General features: G+C 40.5%; 1 protein-coding gene across 1 annotated transcript; it reads left to right on the plus strand.

The window, feature by feature from the left end:
- Positions 1-17,601: 17,601 nt before the first annotated feature.
- On the plus strand, positions 17,602-21,417 carry FGF23 (fibroblast growth factor 23). The gene is made up of 3 exons (XM_073329444.1): positions 17,602-17,824; positions 19,720-19,823; positions 20,992-21,417. Exons 1-3 carry the CDS (start codon positions 17,602-17,604, stop codon positions 21,415-21,417), a joined length of 753 nt encoding a protein of 250 aa, XP_073185545.1.
- The last annotated feature ends 232 nt before the right edge of the window (positions 21,418-21,649 follow it).

Genomic DNA, 21,649 nt, shown 5'->3' on the forward strand with positions numbered 1-21,649 from the left:
TTGTTCATGCTGCTTACTTCGTGCATTTCTTTCATTTTAGGCAAGAAAAAGAAGAGTCCATTTTTTTCTCCCTCTAGTCTACTGCATTTTCAGGTTCCCATGCACTAGCCTAAAGCTTGGGTTGCAAACATTCCAAGGACACCTTTTATCTTTTTTTTTTTTAACGATTTCAATTGGAATTAAATAAATTGTATGTGTAGATACATAACAAGAATACTTTTTGGCCTTGTTTTTTTAAAGCCAAATTTGGAGCTTAAACTGTCCATTTTAAAGAGTCATCGGCCTGTCAGAAAAGATACAGAAAATTCTTCATCCGCAGACTCAGGTGGAACATATAGCATTCCAGGGGGCAAGGCTGTGAGACTAGAGTTTCAAGCATCCCTTTCCAGCAATCACTTGACCAAATGTCATGGCTGAAACTTGGCAGGCTAATATGTGACGCTAATTATGGACTAAGGTTTTTACTGCAAACAAATAAAGGTTTCAAAATAAAACTTTGTAAAGACCTCTTGATTTTACAGCTCATGCTTCCACCTACAGGGCAGCTATTTTTTAATTATTGTTTATCACTTGCTAAGCACCAGATGCACTCAGCGCTATACCAGACGCAACATGAGACTGTTCCTACCTGGAAATGCTCATCATTATTCCCTTGTAAGCTCATGCATTGTATGAATAGCCAGTGCTTCGAAGAGGTGCTGTACTGTAGCAGAGGACTTAAGTCTCCATTACAACCCCTCAGCTTTGTCCTCTGCAGTGCAGCACTGGTAAATCGTTTAGGAGCCGATGCTGTAAGTCAGGGATCTCAAGCTGGAATAATCACCAGGGCCACATGAGGACTAGTACATTGGCCTGAGGGCCCCCTCACTGACCCCACCCCGCTGCCCCACCCCCCACTTCACCCCTTCCATGAGGCCCCGCCCCATACCCACCTCTTCCAACCCCTTCCCCAAATCCCCGCCCCTGCCCCACCTCTTCTCTGCCTCCTCCCCTGAGCGCACGGCTCCCCGCTCTTCCCCCCTGGAAAGCACTAAGCGCTGCCAAACAGCTGTTTGGCGGCAGGAAGCACCTGCAGGTAGGCAGAGGAGTGGGGACGCGGCACGCTGGGGTGAGGGGGAGGGGAGCCTGGCAGGCCACGGGAAATAACTCCAGGGGTACGGGGAGCTTGGTGGGCCCCAGGAAATAACCCCACTGGCCGCATGTTTGAGACCCTTGCTATAAGTTACTACTGAGTGCCCGCAACTCCCATTGACTTTAACAAAAGACAGGGGTACTCCACCCCGCACAAGAGATACTCAGCCCTTTGCAGCCTTTAAGCAGCCTTAGTGGGTTGTAGATATGTACAATAGGTGCTTCCCTTTCTAAACTGCAAAGATGTATGGCGATGGGGTACCCTTCTGATGAAACAAGGGGTTTTCACCCAGATAGAGCTTTAATGACATTACATGCACTCAATCTTGTTTCTGCTGGAGTCAGTGGTAAAAACTCCCATTCACTTCAATGAGAACAGGAGCAAGCCTGTAGCTTGTAATGAGACTTGAATGGGTAAAGTAGGCCGTTTTGCAGCCCAAGGACCTGATTCTGTGCGGTGCTGAGCACCCACAGCTCCTAGTGAAATCCATGGAAATTGAGGCCCAATATGTTAATGCATCTCAGCTGAGAGCCATCTTGCCTGAAACCCTGGCAGGTGCTGCTGGCAATTATACCTGTATTGCAAATACATGTTGACTAGAGATTCAAGGAGAGCAAGGAGTTTTGTTTTTCCTTGAAAGGGCACAGGTACTGGTTGGCAATACTGTGGTGCTGTTCGTTCTAGGTGGTGTTTTGTTGTCACAGCTAATTAACCCAGTGACAGATGGTGTGTCCATGTAAGGGAGTCACGCTAGTCCTTTCTCCTAGCTGAGGCTGCCTCTCTTTCAGGGGCAAGCCGAAGAATGGAAGGTACATTCCTGTCATGCTCTTCAGTAGCAAACTTTTGTGTTAAAGGGGAAAAAAACTCTCAGCTCTTTAGATTTGGATATTTGTATCTGGAAAGCTCTTAAGCCAAATAGTTCTCTCTCAAAAGAAGAAATTTCTGAAAAATGAACTGCTTTGAATCTGGGTAAAACTTCACCGCTTCCATTCTTGTGCAGCAAATTGTCTCTCTTGTCCTTTTATCATCTTTGTCATGAAGAAACATGAGATCTGGTTCATCTTGGAGCTGTCTTTTATTAAGTGCTCCCAGCATTTATCCCTAAGGGTCTCACATGAACCAAATTAGGAACAGCAGTGAGAAGCAGCAATGGAGGGAAATGAGAAGACTGTTTGGGAAACTTTTTTCTGTTAGCCAGACAGGAGACAATAGGGAGCTCAGAGTGAAAGGTCTGTCAAGCTTCTCTCCATTTCTTCAGTGTATGTTGTTTTGCAGAGTTCCTTTTTTAGCCTATTTATTTTAACATAACAGCCATACAGAGTCAGACCAATGGTCCATCTAGCCCAGTATCCTGCCTCTGACAATGGCCCGTGCCAGATGTTTCTAGCAGTTGGAGGTTTAGGGATGCCCAGAGCATGGGGCTATGTCCCTGACCATCTTGGCTAGTAGCCATTGAGGGATCTATCCTCCATGAATTTATCTAATTCTTTTTTGAACCCAGTTATACTTTTGGCCTTCACAACATCCCCTGACAATGAGTTCCACAGACTGACTGTGCGTTGTGTGAAGAAGTACTTCCTTATGTTTGTTTTAAACCTGCTGCCTATTGATTTCATTGGGTGATCCCTGGTCTTTGTGTTAAGTGAAGGGATAAATAACACCTTCTCCACACTATTCACAATTTTATCAACCTCTATCAGATCCCCGCTTACATGTCTCTCTTCCAAACTGAACAGTCCCAGTCTTTGTAATCTCTCCTCATATGGAAGCTGATCCTTACCCCTAATTATTTTTGTTGCCCTTCTCTGTACCTTGTTTCATTCCAATAGATCTTTTTTGAGATTGGGTTACCAGAATGGCAAGCTGTATTCAAGGTGTGTTGGGTATACTCATTGACTTATATAGTAGCATTATGATATTTTCTGACTTATCCCTTTCCTAATGGTTCCTAACATTGTTAACTTTTTTTGACTGCCGCTGCATGTTGAGAGAGAACTCCCTATAATTTTGTCAGGTTGTTCATTTCTGTCCTCCCTCCTTCCCACTGTGCTCCAGAAGTGTCCCGCCACCTTCCCCTGTAGTCTCAGACCCTCAGCTCCCTCCTGTCCCAGGAACCTGGCCTTACCCACCCAAGGCTCAGACCCCATGAGCAGTGTCCTCTCTTGACCCAAAGTCTACTTCTCTTTGGAAGAGCCTTTGAATTCTTCATGCTGCCTGCTGCAGCGTTCCACACTCCCTCCAGACTTCTGTTACCCCTTCCAACTCTGCCTCTCCCTTTGTTTCCTCTTCCCACCTCAGCCTCCTCTTCAGCTATTGCTCCAACTCCCCTTCCCCACCCAATTCCTCATTCTCTTCATGCCACCCTGCTTCACATGGGATTCTATTCTCCTTTATCCCTTGTTTGTTCCTTCCACTACTGTCTTATCCTCCAGTTCTCCCACCTCCCCATCTCTTGTCTGACCCCCATATCTGCTGCTATCTCAAACTCAGTCTCATCGCCCTTTTCCCCCTCCTTGCTGTCTTCCACCAGAGTCGATTCCCTGCACCTTCAGAAGTTTTCCAATCTCATCTCCATGGCTTCTGAGTCACCCACCTCCCATCAGATTCAGCTCCTGTCAAACTGGCATGACTCATCATCTACTCAGTGGCAAATCCTACTTTGCCCATGACATTATCACAGACACTGCCACTGATACCTCCTACCTCAGTGACACCTGGCACTCTCCCATGTTCCCCTCACTTATGGAAGCTACCTCCCCAGGGCACCTCTGACCTGATCAGTCCCCTTGTTTGGGTTGAAGAGGTGATGTCACTAACAATCATAGCCAAGATTGAATTCACATTTTCCCTTCATCTGAATATCTCACTCTCCACCTCTGCAATCTCAAGCTCTCTATGGTGTTTCATCACCCCCTGACTGAGTGCAGTTCATCCTTCCCACCACTAAATGGTCTCCCATTGGGAGGCCATCCTCAATAGGGACTTTCGTGTGCATGTTGATGACTTCCTGCCTCTCCTTTCATTGCTTTGGCCAGACTCCAATATGAATCCATGGCTAAGATCTTGATCTGGACAGAAGCCATTCCCTCTCCTTTCCTGCTCATGCCTAAACCAGCCATGCTCCCTCAACACTTTCTAAAAGTAACTCAGTGGACAAAGTTACTATATTTCTGCTCCTTCAACCAACTGGATCCCCGGACTGATTTGCTCTTTCAATCTTTGATTTGCTGGTCCTTCCTCCTCAGCCCCTTATGTTGACACCTACAGTGCTCTTTTCCACTGCCTTTAAGTAAGTTTATCCAGTTAAAATATATACCATTCCTCTTGTTATACAGACCAGTTATGGCCCCTAATGTGCACAAATTAGTGCCTTTTGTGAAACAGTAGAAACATGTCCCATTTCCATATTTGCCACCATACGCCTCTTCAGATATTTTACAGGGACTCCCTCTGCAATGCAATGTCTAATTCCTACTTTTCTCTCTTTTGCAAAGCTCTTAGATACCTCTTCCATACCCTTCTCCATCCACCTATCTTGGCTTCTCCTTCCAGTCTTTTCCTAGCTAGGTGTGAAGCCTTTGCTTTCCTATTTCACCCTACGATGATCCTAATTCACAACAGTATCTTCTCCACACCACTTCCCCCATCACATCCCATGCATACTTTCTCCTTTTCATTTGCCATCCCTTGCCCGTTCTGTGCCTTGTTGACTTGGACCCAGTTCCATAAAAATGGGCACCTCTCTTGACCCTCTCTCTTCCAACATTTGGTCCTGCTATGCTAACTCGTACTCCTTCTGTCACTTCAGTTCTAAATTCACTTCAGTTCTGAAGTCTGCCACTGTCCAGTGTAACAGAGCCAGTATAGCATATAGCAGGATGTGTAGGAGCAGAAAAGCAGTGGTGTGAAAAATTCTATATCTAAAAGCCAATCTTTACTGAAATGAATAATAAAAGTTGAGAAAGCAAAATATTTCTAATATCATAAAGCCAATTTCCATTCTTCACAGGTGGTGAAATGCATGAGAAAAAGTTCTCCCAAAATCTAGCATCTCTGCTGCTTTACTAATGGTTCCATCTGGGAGTCTGAATTCAGTTCACTGGCCTTGGTAAAACATTAAACAAGGTGATAAAACTATTAAACAACAAAAGTTTCCTTTAAGCCTGAATAACTCACTCAGGCTAAATACAGCTATTTCCAAGCCTGAGCACTAGCCAGTATAGGAGAAGGAGAACCTATTAAATTAAAGGAACTGGCAGAGCTGAGAGGCTAAGCTTTAGGGGTTTGATCATGCTCTGAAATGCAGTAAGAGAAATTAAGTGACATTACCTGTATCTTATACAGTAGGCACCCTTAAAGTTGCCATTTTACATTTTTATCATTATGAAAGATATTTACAGTACTTGTGGCATTCCCTATATATGATATAGAGAATATTATAAATGTCTTAATTGTAAAAAGAAGAATGGCAATGTTTTAAAGGAGCTCATCATATCAGCACTTATTTACGATTGTTAGGTGCCTTAAAAATACAACCTAGGGCTGTCGATTAATCACAATTAACTCACAAGATTAACTCAAAAAATTAATCACGATTAATTGCAGTTTTAATCCCACTATTAAAAAATAGAATACCGATTGAAATTTATTGAATATTTTTGGTTGTTTTTCTACATTTTCAAATATATTGATCTCAATTACAACAAAGAATACGAAGTGTACAGTGCTCACTTTATATAATTTTTATTTCAAATATTTGCACTATAAATGATAAAAGAAATAGTATTTTTCAATTCACTTCAGAAGTACTGTAGTGCAATCTCTTTATCGTGAAAGTGCAATTTACAAATGTAGATTTTTTTTTTGTTACATAACTGCACTCAAAAACAAAACAATGCAAAACATTAGAGCCTACAAGTCCACTCAGTCCTACTTCTTGTTCAGCCAATCACTAAAACAAACAAGTTTATTTACATTTATGGGAGATAATGTTGCCCACTTCTTATTTGCAATATCACCATAAAGTAAAAGCAGGCCTTTGCATGGGACTTTTGTAGCTGGCATTGCAAGGTATTTACATGCCAGATATGCCAAACATTTGTATGTCCCTTCATGCTTCGGCCACCATTCCAGAGGACATGCTTCCATGCTGATGATGCTCGTTAAAAAAAATGTGTTATTTAAATTTGTGACCGAACTCCTTGGGGGAGAATTGTATGTCTCCTGCTCTGTGTTTTACCTGCATTCTGTCATATATTTCATGTTGTAGCAGTCTCGGATGATGACTGAGCATGTTGTTCATTTTAAGAACACTTTCACTGCAGATCTGACAAAATACAAAGAAGGTACCAATGTGAGATTTCTTAAGATAGCGACAGCACTCGACCCAACTTTAAGAATCTGAAGTGCCTTCCAAAATCTGAGAGGGACAGGGTGTAGAGCATGCTTTCAGAAGTCTTAAAAGAGCAACACTCTGATGCAGAAACTACAGTACCTGAGCCACCAAAAAAGAAAATCAACCTTCTGCTGGTGGCATCTGACTTAGATGATGAAAATGAACATGCATCGGTCTGCACTGCTTTGGATTGTTATCGAGCAGAACCCGTCATCAGCATGGATGCATGTCCTCTGGAATGGTGGTTGACATATGAATCTTTAATGCACCTGGCACATAAATATCTTTCAACGCCAGCTGCAACAGTGTCATGCCAACACCTGTTCTCACTTTCAGGTGACATTGTGAACAAGAAGCGGGCAGCATTGTCTCCTGCACATGTCAACAAACTTGTTTGTCTGAGCAATTGGCTGAACAAGAAATAATGTCATACTTTAGAGCCTACAAGTCTATTCAGTCTTGTTTTATTTTTGGATGCAGTTAATTTTTGTACATAATTCTACATTTGTAAGTTCAACTTTCATGATAAAGAGATTGCACTACAGTACTTGTATTCGGTGAATTGAAAAATACTATTTAAATATTTTTGGATGTTTTCTAATTTTCAAATATATTGATTTCAATTACAACACAGAATACAGTGCTCACTTTATCTTTATTTTTGATTACTGATATTTGCACTGTAAAAAACAAAAGAAATAGTATTTTTCAATTCTGTTCCTACATTCACTTATACTGCACCAACAGCTTCAACTCTCTTGCTCGGTTGATGATTCCTAATGCCAGTCATTGAACTGAACTAGCTGAATAAATGGAAAGTAAGAAAATATTCCCTCTGCACTTGCAGAAGGGGCTACTGCTGTCAAAAGCTGGCTTATCACTTCAACAAAGTGCTCAGCTTGACTTCCACCAGTTCAGTGGTCATTCTCTAAAACTTGGCAGCAAACATACCGCAATTATGTAAAATGGAAAAAACATACCGCCTAATTTTTTTAATCGCTTGACAGCCCTAAATACCTATAAGTATCCTATAAATTCCTCTGTCTCCTACAGTCAGAGTGGATAAAAATTGATGTTTTCAAAAAATAAAAAGAAAATCTGATTTTTTTTGTATTAAATACAGGATTATTTTTAAAAATGAAACTATTTAAAATTATGTTTGAAATTGACAACCATGTTAAGGTAATTTTTAATGGGTTACAATCACTTAAATTAAAAACAAAAATTATTAAGCAGTATGTTTGCTGCCAAGTTTTAGAGAATGACCACTGAACTGGTGGAAGTCAAGCTGAGCACTTTGTTGAAGTGATAAGCCAGCTTTTGACAGCAGTAGCCCCTTCTGCAAGTGCAGAGGGAATATTTTCTTACTTTCCATTTATTCAGCTAGTTCAGTTCAATGACTGGCATTAGGAATCATCAACCAAGCAAGAGAGTTGAAGCTGCTGGTGCAGTATAAGTGAATGTAGGAACAGAATGGAGATCTGGGAGGCAGAAGGATGAATCGTGTTCTACAATGAGACAATGGATGGCCTCATTCTCTACTTCTTTATAGCCTTTCATTTTAATGTTTCTATTTCTTTGTAGTACAAATAGAATGACCAGATGTCCCAATTTTATAGGGTCAGTCCCAATATTCAGGGCTTTTTCTTATATAGGCGCCTATTATCCCTCACCCCGTCCCAATATTTCACACTTTCTATCCGGTCACTCTAAGTACAAATCAGGGCTGCAATGAAGCAATGAGCTAGGGGGCATCCAGACCTGAATCTTAGCAGGAATAGGAGCAATCCAGAGAAGTGCAATGAAAATTATTAGTGACATGGAGAGATTTCTGTATGAGAAATTGAATTAATTGGAACTGTTTTAGTTTAGAAAGGAGAAAAATTAAAAGGAGACATAATAGATTTATAGAAAAATAGTGAATGGGATAAAGAAGATCAGTCATGACACCATTTACCTTCTCAGCAAGAACAAGAGGACACCCAATGACATTAAACAGCAACACGTTTAAAACTTAAAGGGGGGGGGAATAAAAAACAAGATATCATTTAGCCATGAAACTCACTGCCATAAGATACTGAGTCTCAAGACAATGGGAGCTGCAGATAGCTCAGCATGTGTGAAAATTCAGGCTACTTAAAGTTAGGCATCCAAATATCGACCCCCGTCTAGTCTGAACACTTTGGTATTACTGTTTTAGGACCTGATCCAGCTCCCACTGAAATCACATAGGAGTTTTGTTAATGATTGCAGCAGGAGCAGGACCAAGGCGCTTCCTGACAACTGGTCAGCACAACACACCACTGCGTCACAAATATGCGATTGAGGGATTTACCGTAAGGGCTGGTTGATTTGTTATCTATTTCCCCTCTCATCCAGTACATGGCTGGTGGTGGTCCTTTTTTTGTGGAATTGTGAAAGTGCATGGGTTTTAAAACCACTGGTGAAAAGTTTTGCCTTAGAAACAACCAGGCAGAACAGAAAGTTCATTCAACCGCTCCCGCTGACCCCTTGACATTAAAAGAAAAGACGAATAATGCTCAGGAAGCCTACACATCCTGCAGTGTGCAGGCAAAACGTGTCAAGCTGCCTTCTCCCAGCAAAGCAAACTGTCCATATGACCTTGCTCACCCTGCTGATTTACAATTTTTGAAGCTAAAAATTGCATTCCAAGACTTTCACTGTGGTTACAAGTCCATGGTCGAAGGAAAAGGGGGGAACTAAGATTCAAGATAATGCCTTTGGCACCCACATCACAGAAATTACTGGTACATGCTGCCATCCTAAGCTTAGTGGGCTGTGCTTACTTGATTTGCTTCACGTAGGGGAGCCTAGCCAGGATGTTTGCTTTAGTCGTGGGCTGTGTGACAAAGATGGGTCATCCAAATAAGGTCAGTACAGGATGTGTTTAACAACACTTTGGCTAAAATCTGTGGCAAGAGAGTATATGTGCGCACACAACAGTGTTGAGCTGGCGTGTCATTATTCCTGGAATAAATACTACAGAAACACCTAACCCTTCTATTTCCACCATCTAACACATGAGCTCCCCAGAGGCAGCTATTATAAACATTCTATAGGAGGGGGAGGGAGGAAGATTTAAAATTAAAAAAAAAAAAAAAAAAAAAAGGCTGTAGTCTCTGAACTCTTGGAAGACACCCAGTGCAGTGGGGATTATTAAAAAGGACTTTTAAGCACACGCTTTTCTGAGATGATCCCAAATCAGCAACAGCGCATGGGCTCTACTATGGCTACTTCTTATATATATGAGCTTGAGAGCATATATGTGAAGAGGGTGCCCCTTCCCCGCCAAGGGGGTACAGATAATGCTGTTCCCAGAAAACAAGGGCACAGGCAAAAACGTAATGCGCACCGCCACTGATGCAATGCCCATGGCTCCATCCCTCTGCCTCCCAGCGAGGAAAGCACTTGGGAAAGCACATGCTACACCCATTTTACAGATATAGCTCAGCACACTCACCACACTGCCCAGGGAGTGCCACACGCTGCTTTGCACTATGGCCTTTGTTTCTCATTAAACAACAACAGGACAGGTGCTTTTAAACTTTCAAAGGTAATCAACATTTCCTGAATATGCAAGTATAGTTTTACTTACAGACAGATTTCTGGAAGATGATCTATTATATACGCTAAAGAGATGTTCTTGTGCTCACTTGAATCAATCTGTTATGTCCACAGACCAAGGCAGACAGGACAAATTGCAGCTTCTTATAGTTGTCTGTAAAAAAGCACAAGAGACGTTTTAATCTTCCAAGACCTGAGTTCAGGGTTGCTCCTGACACAGTTGATTGAAGTTACTAACAATGATAGAAGGGAGCTGCTGACACTGGTGGTGGCAGCAAGCAGGTAAAGGAGAAACCACAAACTGAGGTTCTGGCAGGTAACAAGTGAGAAAGTAATTTAAAACTATCTATTGCTTACAAAAAATCTACATTAAAAGAACATTAAGATTGCAAATCCAAGCATTCAAAAGTTAGAAAATGCCAGATGAAAGATGTTTGTTCAATCTAAATTCACCCTTGTGAATGCGCATTATGATACAGTCTTTAATTTTGCATGACAACATTGTTTTCTCCCCAGGACTCCTGCCTCATTTAGTGCACAGGATGCTGGTGCTCACTTACTGAGTAGCTATTCAATATTTTGTTTTCTCCTCATTGCTCAGTGTGTGTCCATAGGCCTTATTTACTGCACACTCTTTAAACCTTGCTTAGAATACAGAATTATTAACTTCCTTGTGGGCTTTTCTGCAGCGCTCATCACTATAGTATCTAAGTGTTTCACAAACAACTATCTTCACTGAGATAAGTGGGTGTTATCCTCATTTTACAGCTGGGGAATTGGGGCATAGAAAGATTAAGGTAGAAAGTGCTCACCAATTTTGAGGGTCCAATTTGAAATATCTAGGCTCTGGTTTTCAGAATAGTTAGCATTATATAGCTCTTCTTGTGTTCAAAGCAGAGCTCCCATTGACTTCAGTTGCAAGTGCTCAGCACTTTTGCAAATGAAATATCAGAGTCTCATTAGTGGACACTGAAAAAATGAGGAACATACAACTAGTGACTTCCCGTGAAAAGTTTGGTTTAAGTGACTTTCCCAGCATTACTTAGGAACTCTGTGGCAACAGCAAGGATAGAATACAATTCTCCAGGGTAGCATTCAACTGACTTAACCATGCAGCCATCTTTTCTCTTCCTGCAATCCCGTCTCATTCACGAGGCACCCTCCAGCTTCTGCAACAAATAAAGAAGCAGTCCCATAGACAGTCTTCTTCACTACACAATCCTAATTCATTCTCATCGTGCAGAAACTTTCCATAAAAATTCAACCCATGGCAGATACCTGCCATGGGCAGTTTCAGTCTGAACAGTTAAAGTTTGGCAAAGTTATAAGAAACTGAAAACAGGGGCTTATAATGGGAACACTCAGAGAACCTTATGTTCATGTAGCACTATCGGACTATAGTACTGATTTGTTGATTGGCATTTGTAGTAATCAAACATTAACTTTAGACACTCTACAGTAATAAACATACAATTAAAAGTTTGGACAGCACCTAGCACAATAGGGTACTGTCCTGGTTGGCTTCTAGGCACTATCACAACATGAATGTTAAATAATAAAAAGCTGCCCTTAACAATACAGCAGTAATAGCAGGCTGCCATAAGAACAATAATAATCCCGTCTCTGACCACTCTGTCCCTCAACTCCACCCCCTTCAAAAACACCTAAGAAAAATACTGTTGCTTGCAAAATCTTACTTGAAAATTTTAATTTAACGGCTTGGAGCGGCCCTGCCCTACGTACTGTTACTTGGCTGAAAGACAGCAAATGATGGGCAAGAGACTGTTAGGGGTTTGTGCCTATTTAGGAGGAAGATGCCCAGGATCAGTATTGGGTCCATTCTTATTTAAGATCTTCATTAATGAGTTACAAGATGGAGTAAATGGCACAGTATGACTTTGCAGATGATCTACCTTAAGATGGCTGCAAATACTAGCAAAAGCTAAAGAAAAAATACAAAGACTCACAAACATGGATGGAAAATATCAGAGAAAGGGAAAGTGAGGCAGCGATCTGATCACACAATGAAAGTAAAGGTCACTCAGGGACCTAGGAGAAGACGTGGTCATCTTTCAGAGAGGAAAGCTCCATTGCATGTGCCACTTGAGGAAGCACACAAAGGTTAGAGTGGACATAAAGATGGGTTTCTTCTCCTAGAAAGTGATTGAGATATAGAGCAGCTGGCTAAGGTAAGGTGATATAAAAACTGTGTTCATCTGCCAACAGCAGAATGGAGTTTGTGGAGCTGACGGGTCTCTTCATCCTAACAATTCTACATAATGTACTTTTGTAACAAGGAGCCTAATAGTGAGTAGGAAATTTTAGATGTGTAGGGTAAGTAAAGTTTCAATAAAGGGTTTTTCCCCCTTATATTTGAATGTTTATTCTTTGCCTCTTTCATCTGCAATATTGAAGAGTAACAGGCTCCAGAGTAGCAGGCTCTGCCTCCTGCTAGTTCGTAAACGCCATGAGAATGACGTTTCTCAGACCACTCAGGGCATGCCTACACTTGGAGCTGGGGGCGAGCGCCATCGAGCGAGCGTGCTAAACTTAGTAGTGTAGCTAGGGTAGCGCAGCCAGCAGTGAGTGGCAGCCCAGGGTAGCTTTTATATAACTTTATATAATTGTCATTGCTACCAACAAAGTCAGCCAGCCCAGTTCAGCCTGATGTACGTGGATAAAGCTCCTATATACTTCAGTGGAAGTCCCGCCTGTTTATTCCAGGACTAAATTGGGTCTAATGTTGTAGGGTTTTTTTTTATAAAGTAAGGGAAGACATCATATTGCCCTCAGTGTCATTTTCTTCAGCCGCCTTCTGTCTGTGAATTTGAAAGCCGTCATTCCTCTCTTGAATCCCTTTCTTCTCTAGCTGTATCGTCATGGTTCTCTTTTGGGGACCCCCAGCTTGCTGTTAGAGGCATCTTCTTCAAACACCCCAGTCTCTTGAGTACCTTTGAGTAGATGACATCTTTATTACTAGGTTTCAGAGTAGCAGCCGTGTTAGTCTGTATTCGCAAAATGAAAAGGAGGACTTGTGGCACCTTAGAGACTAATAAATTTATTTGAGCATAAGCTTTTGTGAGCTACAGCTCACTTCATTGGATGCATCCGATGAAGTGAGCTGTAGCTCATGAAAGCTTATGCTCAGATAAATTGATTAGTCTCTAAGGTGCCACAAGTCCTCCTTTTCTTTATTACTAGGAACACCATCTGTATTCATTTTGGTGCCTCCACCAATCACTTAATGGAGTTACTGGCCCTTGAAGTTAAGTACAAGAAGGAGCATTGTCTACTGGCCTATCCTAGATAATTTGTAAGGATTAGAAGTTACTTCGCCTTGAGGCTTCAAGAAGAGGAGATATTAAATAGACATAGGCCCTCGAGTCATTCTAAGAGGGCCTCACGAGAAGTTTCCAGGTTGGTCCCAGCCTTTAGCAAAACAACGAAGGAGGACAACCCTTGATAAAAGTACATCCTAGCATCATAGGATAGCCAGGAACTCCTGTATGCCACATTACGGTGATTTTTAAGGAAAGCCGCACTTTAGTACATTCTACCCCATCAGGTAGGTGAAGGAAACAAGGAAATAGCCATTCAAGTCTAACCTCAATTCTTGCCTATATTTTGTGCTACTGTTTTTCTTTTCCCTCTTAACTAACCCAGCAGTTTAAATCCAAGAAAAAATAGAAGTGAAAGTCAGGCAGAGGAACAAAGACTGCAAAAAACAACCAACCAACCAACCTATAAAATTGTTTCTATTGAATCAAAGGAGAACCACAACCTTAAATACCCCTCTTCTTACTGAAAGCTACCAGAGCCTTCTAGGTACTCACATGACAACTGGGAAAAAAGAAAAGATAAGGAAATAGGAAAAAGATTTTTTTTTAAAAGTTGTAATTTTGTTATTCTAGTAAATAGTTAAATTAACTAGCAATATATTAGGACAGCCCTCTTATTGGACTAATCACAAAACAATAGAGGAAACATGACCCTGTGCTTAAGACACTAGCCTGGGTCTCAGAGGATCTTGGTTCAATTCCAGTCTTTGTTACAGACTTCCTGGGTGACCTTGGGCAAGTCATTTAATCTCTTTGTGCCTTAGCTCCCCATCTGCAAAACAGTGATAATAATACTTTTGTCTCTCTTGTCTATTTAGACTGTATGCTCCTCAAGGAAGGGACTGTTCCTTACTGTGTCTGTGCACAGTGCCTAGCACAACAGGGCCTAGATCTCAGCTGGGGCCTCTAAATGCTACCTTAATCCAGATAAATATAACAATGATACTGAAATTAAGAAGCTGTTGAAATTTTTTGTTCTCAAACTCAGTTAATTTTTTTTTCTTCCCAAAAAACCATCAACATCTATCCCTTTCCCTTTACAAGACTCTATAGCTCAAGCTCTACACACTGTGGTGATTCATTTCTTTCTTTCTTTCTCACCTCTGTCAAACACACCAAAACTATCTAGAGCATTCAAATAGTCATAGAAACTGATGATAGAGACTAACACGGCTACCCCTCTGAAACCTAAAGTACCAAAGTTCAACATGTTGGACAAGCAAGTAAATTACCAACATACAAAGTAACAAATGGTTCATGCTGGAAGAAACAAAAGAAAGAATAAACTGTTTTTTAAAAAAAGCACTCCAAACTTACACTCCAGTTTTTAAAACAAAAAAATTTGCTTTAAAAAGCAAAATCCACACAAACAATATGACAGAAGAGACTTTAAACAAATTTGCTTTAGCCTTGGAGCTTAAACAAACACAGCTAAGCAAAATCAGGGACAGACCTGACCCTATGGGAACCTTTCTAAAATGGCAAGGGTTAAGCACCGAGAGAATGGGATATCTGGTGATATTCACTGAGATGGCGCATGGACAGAGTGTCTTAAAAAAACGAAGTTTCATTTGAATTAAAGCTTATATACCAAGAGAGACTTAGGTGGATGTTTAGGTGGATACCAAGAATATGTAGTAGATACTGAAAAAAGTTTTATGAAGGTTATAAATTTTCATGCTTTGGGATATGAGTCAATCTCTAATTAGTACGGGTTAGGAGAAAATTTTCCAGGGCATAGACTATCCCACATTTGCTTATTACAGAGTTTCTTGCATTTTCCTCTGAAGCTTCTGGTGCTATATCCTCCCCCAAATAGCAGTCTGGACTAGATATACCATGGGCTGGATCATGTACGATAATTTTTATGTTCTGAATATCCGACTGAAATAAGGGAGTTGAGATTTTTTTTCTCACTGTACAGCTCTAAAAATGGATAAATCCCTTTAATATAGCTTTAAATTAAAATGATTTAGTTAAAAATGTAGTTAGAGAGAGAATATAAATCCTTACCGTCATTATACCATACCACTTTCTAGTATAAACTTCTATGAGCTAGATCTTCACGTGGTATAAACCAGTCCAGCTCCACTGATGGCACTGAAGCATTGCTGGTTTACACCAATTTAGGTTCTTGTCCTTTAGGCCACGTTTTGCTCTCATTTACACAGCTGTGTATCCAGTGATGTCAGTCTAGATTTACACAGGTATAACAGAGCAGAATTTGGCACAGTTGTGCTAATTCAAACAATTATTGAACAGAAAAACAACAGGTCAGATTTTATTGTTAGTTACACTGGTATAAATCTAGGATTAATCTCCTTACTTGGATGGCACTACTCCAGATTTCCTTAAGGAAATTAAGAATTTGGTGCATCACATTTAAAGGTATACTGTCAATTTAATACTGTTTTTTTTTTCTGAAAATATTGTGCCTACTATTGTTAAAAGTAAAATCTCTGATTTCTATAAGTGAAATAAATTAATCTATTTTTCATTAATTCTTCAGTTTACTTTGTGTATTTGGAAGCAACGTTTGCATAGTCCAGTTTCAGAGATTCACAGTCAGTTTCTCCTACCCTGTTTGTGTGGGATTTTCAAACAGCAAGAGAAAACAGAAAAATGTCCTGTTTCTTTTTAAATAAGAAATTTTTACTAAAACCACAAAAACTGGCAAGACAGCTGAGCAGCATTTGTCATGTCTGAAATTATTTTTAATCAGAGCTGGGTGAATAAAGGATTTTTTAGGTTTGTTGGTAATTTTCAAAAGTCAAACACAATTGTCATTTTGGGTTGAATGGACCATTTATACAAAACAAGCGTTCTGGTTTTATTTCAAACATTTTTTAAAAAAATTAACAAAAAATTAAAGGAATTTGGAAATGAAAAGTCATTTCAAACAAGTAAATTGAAACATTTTGTTTCAAAATGTCAAAATAATATTTCAATTTTAAAATTGTCTGGTTTTGAAACTATGTGGCAAAATAATCACAGGAATTTGCCATATGTTCATCACTGACTGCATTTTTGACTGAAAAACATTTCAGTCAAAAAATTTCTTACAGCTCTACTTTTATTTCTTTTTTCATATACTAAGTTTTACATTGACGGCATCCTTTACATGTCCTTTAGAACATGCTTGCTATATTTACAGTACTACAAAATGCTCACAGGTTAAATATTTCAGATTCACAAAGGTTATTCTGGTTAGTAGACCTAGAATCTGTGAAGTGAGTGCTACCTAGATGCACTGAGCAGGAATGGACTACCAGAGATTCTCTCCAATAGTTTTATAAAAAGTGTCCAGCTACTTAACCACTTTGAAAGCAAATCATTTAAGTGACTCAAAATGAAGAACTCAAACAGGAAAAAATAAAAAGGAGAGCTAGTATCACCGGGCTTGATTTGCTACCCCCCCCTCCACCCTTAGTGCAGTTACATCAGTGTGCGACTTTAATGGAGTTACACCAACATGAAAGGAAAATCATGCATTTGCAAAATAGGCTTTTAATGCATTGGACACAAATTATGGGTCTGATCCTACAGAAATGCAGAGTGCCCTTGACTTCCTTTGACTTGAATGGAAGTTGAAGGCCCTTAGCCCCTCTAGGGAGGTACTCTGCACTTTTATAGGATCAGGCCCTAATTCAGAAACTCAGGAAAAATAAATCTGGAGGAAAAAGTCAAAATTTTCAAATTAAAATCTAATGGATTTTCCCCAAAACAATTTCTGTACAGTACAATGGGCTGTTTTTTTTATTATTATTATTATTATTTATTGGTAGGGGAGTGAAAAGCTTTCAGATGTCAGAGTTTTGCCGATGACATTTGAAGGCATGATTAGTTTTTGAGAGCTGTCTTTAGAAACCTTACATTCCCTCCAGAGATCCTACGTGCATTCCTTTTCCCTGGGTCTTTGAGGTCTCACGACACTCCTAAAAATGTTGCTTTGACAAAACCAAGGATGTGGACAAGTTTTTCCTGTGTGATGTCATTCAGCTGTCCTTTATAAGCCGCTGCAAAAAGTAGGGAACCCATCTGAGGATTCATATTCCAAATATACACAGAGACGGCAAAGAGAGACACACACAGGAGGAGTGAGAAAGTATCAAGTTTCAGATAACTGCACCAGCCACTAAGGAAGGAGCACCATGTCACAGCCCTGTCAGTGCAGCCGCCTGGACTTCATGCTGTTTGTGCTATGCAGCTTCAAGGCTATTGTTGCCTTTCCCAACTTCTCTCCACTGCTGAATCCCAGCTGGGGAAACACAGATAGCCTGTTGCACCTGTACACATTTACTGAGAAGAACAGCTTCCATCTGCAAATCAACCCCGATGGTTATGTTGATGGCACACCTCACCAATCCATTTACAGTAAGTAGTGTACTAGTCACGCAGCCCCCTCCCAAACAGGGGAAAGAGCTCAAGACTTTTTATTGTACGGGGTCTATGGGAAAAACCTAACTCGGGTTAAATGGGGAAACCAATAACTAGCAACCGGAGACTGAAAGTACACTGAGCTAATATTAAGACCATAGGCTGGAGGTGTATTCAGACAATGATAGCAAGGATTAATGAAAGGGTTGCGTTGCCCCCAAGTGACAAATCAAATGCAGTTAAAATCTTTGTTTAACAAAAGTTAAAGTTGTTTAAAAAAATGTAAACGATGGGATCATTTAAATAGTAATAATGTACTACCGGCCCTAGTACCTGTAGCGCTCTGCAGTCAAAACCCATCAGCAGCGTCTTCTCTCCAAGATATATCCTTAATTTATTTTGGAGGAATCCAAATTTAAGTCAGACGGTGGCATGTTCAGTGAAGCCACTTATGCCTCTAAGGACCGTATTTTTCAAAGAAAAGCACAAGGAGTGAATGGTTGCAAACTGGTTGTGCCCACAAAACCTGCCTTGGTGGACACAGAAGGAGAATTGCATCTATGCAACTGCCTGCCTAACTGCACATTTGCAAGGGCATCTGTGGTTCCTTTCTCTGAAAATTTGCTCAAGAGACAAGTTTTAGAAGTGGGCATCTAATCTGTGTGTGTGTGTGTGTGTAAAGCACACTTTTGCATATAAAATGGGTAGTTGCACATGCAACTGCAAATTAAATAATGGGAATCTGAAAATGGTCAGATGGTGATTGGTGAGCAGTTAAGTCATTTGAGTTTGGCTCATTGAGTTCAATGCTGTCTGGTGGGACTAAAAGGTTCACAATTTGGCACAAGGAGATCCATTTTTCTTCCACAATATAGGTACACTTCTTTGGTTGTTGAAAGGTTAACCCTAACACCATAGCTTGTAGAAACCAAAGCACTTTATTCAGGTGTCTTTAATGCTATTTTAAAAGTGCTTTGCCCATTTCAAAACAAACTCTGATCTGCTAGGAATATTGAAGATTGTTTAACATATTATTAACTCATTGCAATTCTACTCATCAAGAATGAAAATCTTCCTATGGACAGGGCGGGTCGGGGGGATGGGTAAGAAAGAGAAAATTTTGTTTTCTGTTTATATAAAAAGTACTGTTGCATAAATTATGACTGTTTTGATCAAACCAGGAAGCAGAATGATTGTATGTTTTTAACTCAGTTAGGACTTGTTGATTAAAGCAGACACAAAAGGGCCTGAATCTCCTCTCTGTTATGCCAGTTTTATATTGATATTATTCCATAAACTTCAGTTAGTTACATGGCCATAATACCTGTGTGACCAAGTGGAGAATAAGCCCCAATAAGATTACACACTTTGTTAATCTTTTGATAACAAAATTCACCTGTAGCAAGGAGGTGAGCAGAATGGAAAGTGACAGTAAATATTCAAGATGATGCAGTATCATTAAGATATAATGATTTCCCCTGGGGTGAAATGCAAGATGTACAAATTACCTTTGCAGCTGTGTTGTGTGCATTCAGCCAAATGGATCTCATTGCCACTACACTTTCCTTGTTATCATGGCATAAAAGCGTGGAGCATGCTCCAGAGAGAGAGAGAGTGGATCTCCCACTAAGGGTAAATACTAAACAGCCAGAATCCAATTTGGAATTTGCTCAGAAAAAGGGTTCAAGAAATATTTACAAAGGTAAAGCCAAAACAAAACTATGGAAAATGCTCTGTGTATTGGGCTTAAATTTTTAAAGATTAAGAGGATACTTCGCAAAACTGTAGTTAAACTCCAAACACAAGAAGTGGATGCAAAGAAACTGTCAGATAAATTAATACTAAAAGGATCACCTATGCCCCATTTAAGACACCTTCATTTTTCTAAACAGGTGCCCTAATGATCAAATCTGAGGATGCTGGCTATGTGGTGATAACCGGTGTAAAGAGCGGGCGCTACCTATGTATGGACGTTAAAGGAAATATCTTTGGATCGGTGAGTGCTCCTAACTTTACTAAGACTAAAGTGAAATGCAGAGCAGGTCTCTTATGATTATAGGGCCAGCTCCTCAGAAACCTGGTATAAAGTTGCATACCTCAAGTCAATGGAGCTCTGCAGATATACAGCAGTTAAGGACCTGGCCCTTGTTCCTTTTAGTCAGTTATACTGAGCTTCACTCTACTACACGGTGCAAGTGAGATCTCCACAAAAGCCACGGGTGTTACAGTGGAGTAAGCAAGGTCAGAATTAAGTCAATAGTGATCGGCCGGAATTTGCTGTTTGCAGTCAAGGCTGGGAAGTGGCTCCGACATGAGAGCCTTCATAAAGATCGTAAAACGTTCATCTGACTTCCCCCCTATATCTCAGAGTTCCTGAGAAGGTTTCAGCAAAGATCTTTATTCAAATAAAACTACGTTGTTACCTAGTCTCAATCAGAGACTGGTGAGAGATAAGGGTCGGATCTTGCAATGCACTGAGCACATCCTAGAAGGCACCAAGCACGTCAGCTCCCACGAGAGCCAGTGCGAGCTGTCCAAAACTTAACAGCTGGCCCTCCACATCTTGCAGGATAGGGCCTTAAGCATAGCGCTAGGCGCAATATTTTTATTTATTTGTTTTGGATAAAAAGGTGCAGATTCAATTGACCCAAATGTTTTATGAATTCAGGTCAAATTGTTTTTTGGGGGGGTTTATTGGAGGGGGAGGTGCGATTTTTTTTTTAAATCAAAATGTTTGATTTTGACAGTTTCTAAATTTCATGTTTAAATTTGAAGCACCCTGTTCGTTTTGAATTTTACTGGTTTTATTTTTTTAAAAAAAGGTTAAAAACACAAAAACAATTTTTAAAAACTCTTCGGTTCACCGAAAAACTTGAAAAAAAAATGTGTTTTGGGTTGACCCCATATCATATTTTCTCTGACTTTTTAATTTAGCCATCAAACTGGACAATCAGTTATTTGCACAGCTCTCCCTAAGGCCCTTGTCCAAACTGAAAGGTCCAATCCTGTACTCCTTTCTCACACAAAACAGCCGGTTCAAGCCAGTGGGACGACTCCCATGACCAATTGTTGCAGGATCTGGCCCATCGCCTTTGCATTTTGTATTGACACTTATTAACAATTAAATCCGTCTGTTAATGATTGTTCTATTTTTGTTTCCCAAGCATTACTTCAGTCAAGAAGACTGCATGTTTAAACAAAGAACACTAGAAAATGGATACGACGTGTACCAATCTCCCAAGTACAACTTTCTGGTCAGCCTGGGCAGGGCTAAACAAGCTTTCTTCCCTGGTATGAATCCACCGCCATACTCCCAGTTTTTGCCCAGGAGAAATGAAATCCCTCTGATCCGATTCAATACACCTGAACCCCACAGGCACACTAGAAATGCAGACATTGATCCTCTCCAGATTTTGATCCCTCGGGGAGAGGCCTTTGACACAGGACCTCAGACTTTGCAGACTCACTTTGCTCACCTGCCTAGAGAACCCATGAGAATCAATCCAAATGATGTGGTCAACCCAGATGACCCACTTGCAATGATGGATGTCAGAAGGAACGGAAGTCCGCGCTTTTACAGTACAAGATAGCCAGGGTCACGCCTCTGCAGAGAGGAAACACAGGTGAATATTTCAGAGTAACAGCCGTGTTAGTCTGTATTCGCAAAAAGAAAAGGAGTACTTGTGGCACCTTAGAGACTAACCAATTTATTTGAAGTGAGCTGTAGCTCACGAAAGCTCATGCTCAAATAAATTGGTTAGTCTCTAAGGTGCCACAAGTCCTCCTTTTCTTTTTACAGGTGAATATGTTAGACAGAGAGAA

This window comes from Lepidochelys kempii, chromosome 1 (assembly GCF_965140285.1).
Source record: "Lepidochelys kempii isolate rLepKem1 chromosome 1, rLepKem1.hap1, whole genome shotgun sequence".
In the NCBI taxonomy this organism is placed as follows: domain Eukaryota; kingdom Metazoa; phylum Chordata; order Testudines; family Cheloniidae; genus Lepidochelys; species Lepidochelys kempii.

Excerpts from the sequence above, each read along its gene's own strand:
- FGF23 (XM_073329444.1), top strand. The coding sequence starts at position 17,602 with ATGTCACAGCCCTGTCAGTGCAGCCGCCTGGACTTCATGCTGTTTGTG. Across the intron at positions 17,825-19,719 it reads ACCTCACCAATCCATTTACA|GTGCCCTAATGATCAAATCT; the intron begins GTAAGTAGTGTA and ends TTTTCTAAACAG. Across the intron at positions 19,824-20,991 it reads AAGGAAATATCTTTGGATCG|CATTACTTCAGTCAAGAAGA; the intron begins GTGAGTGCTCCT and ends TTGTTTCCCAAG.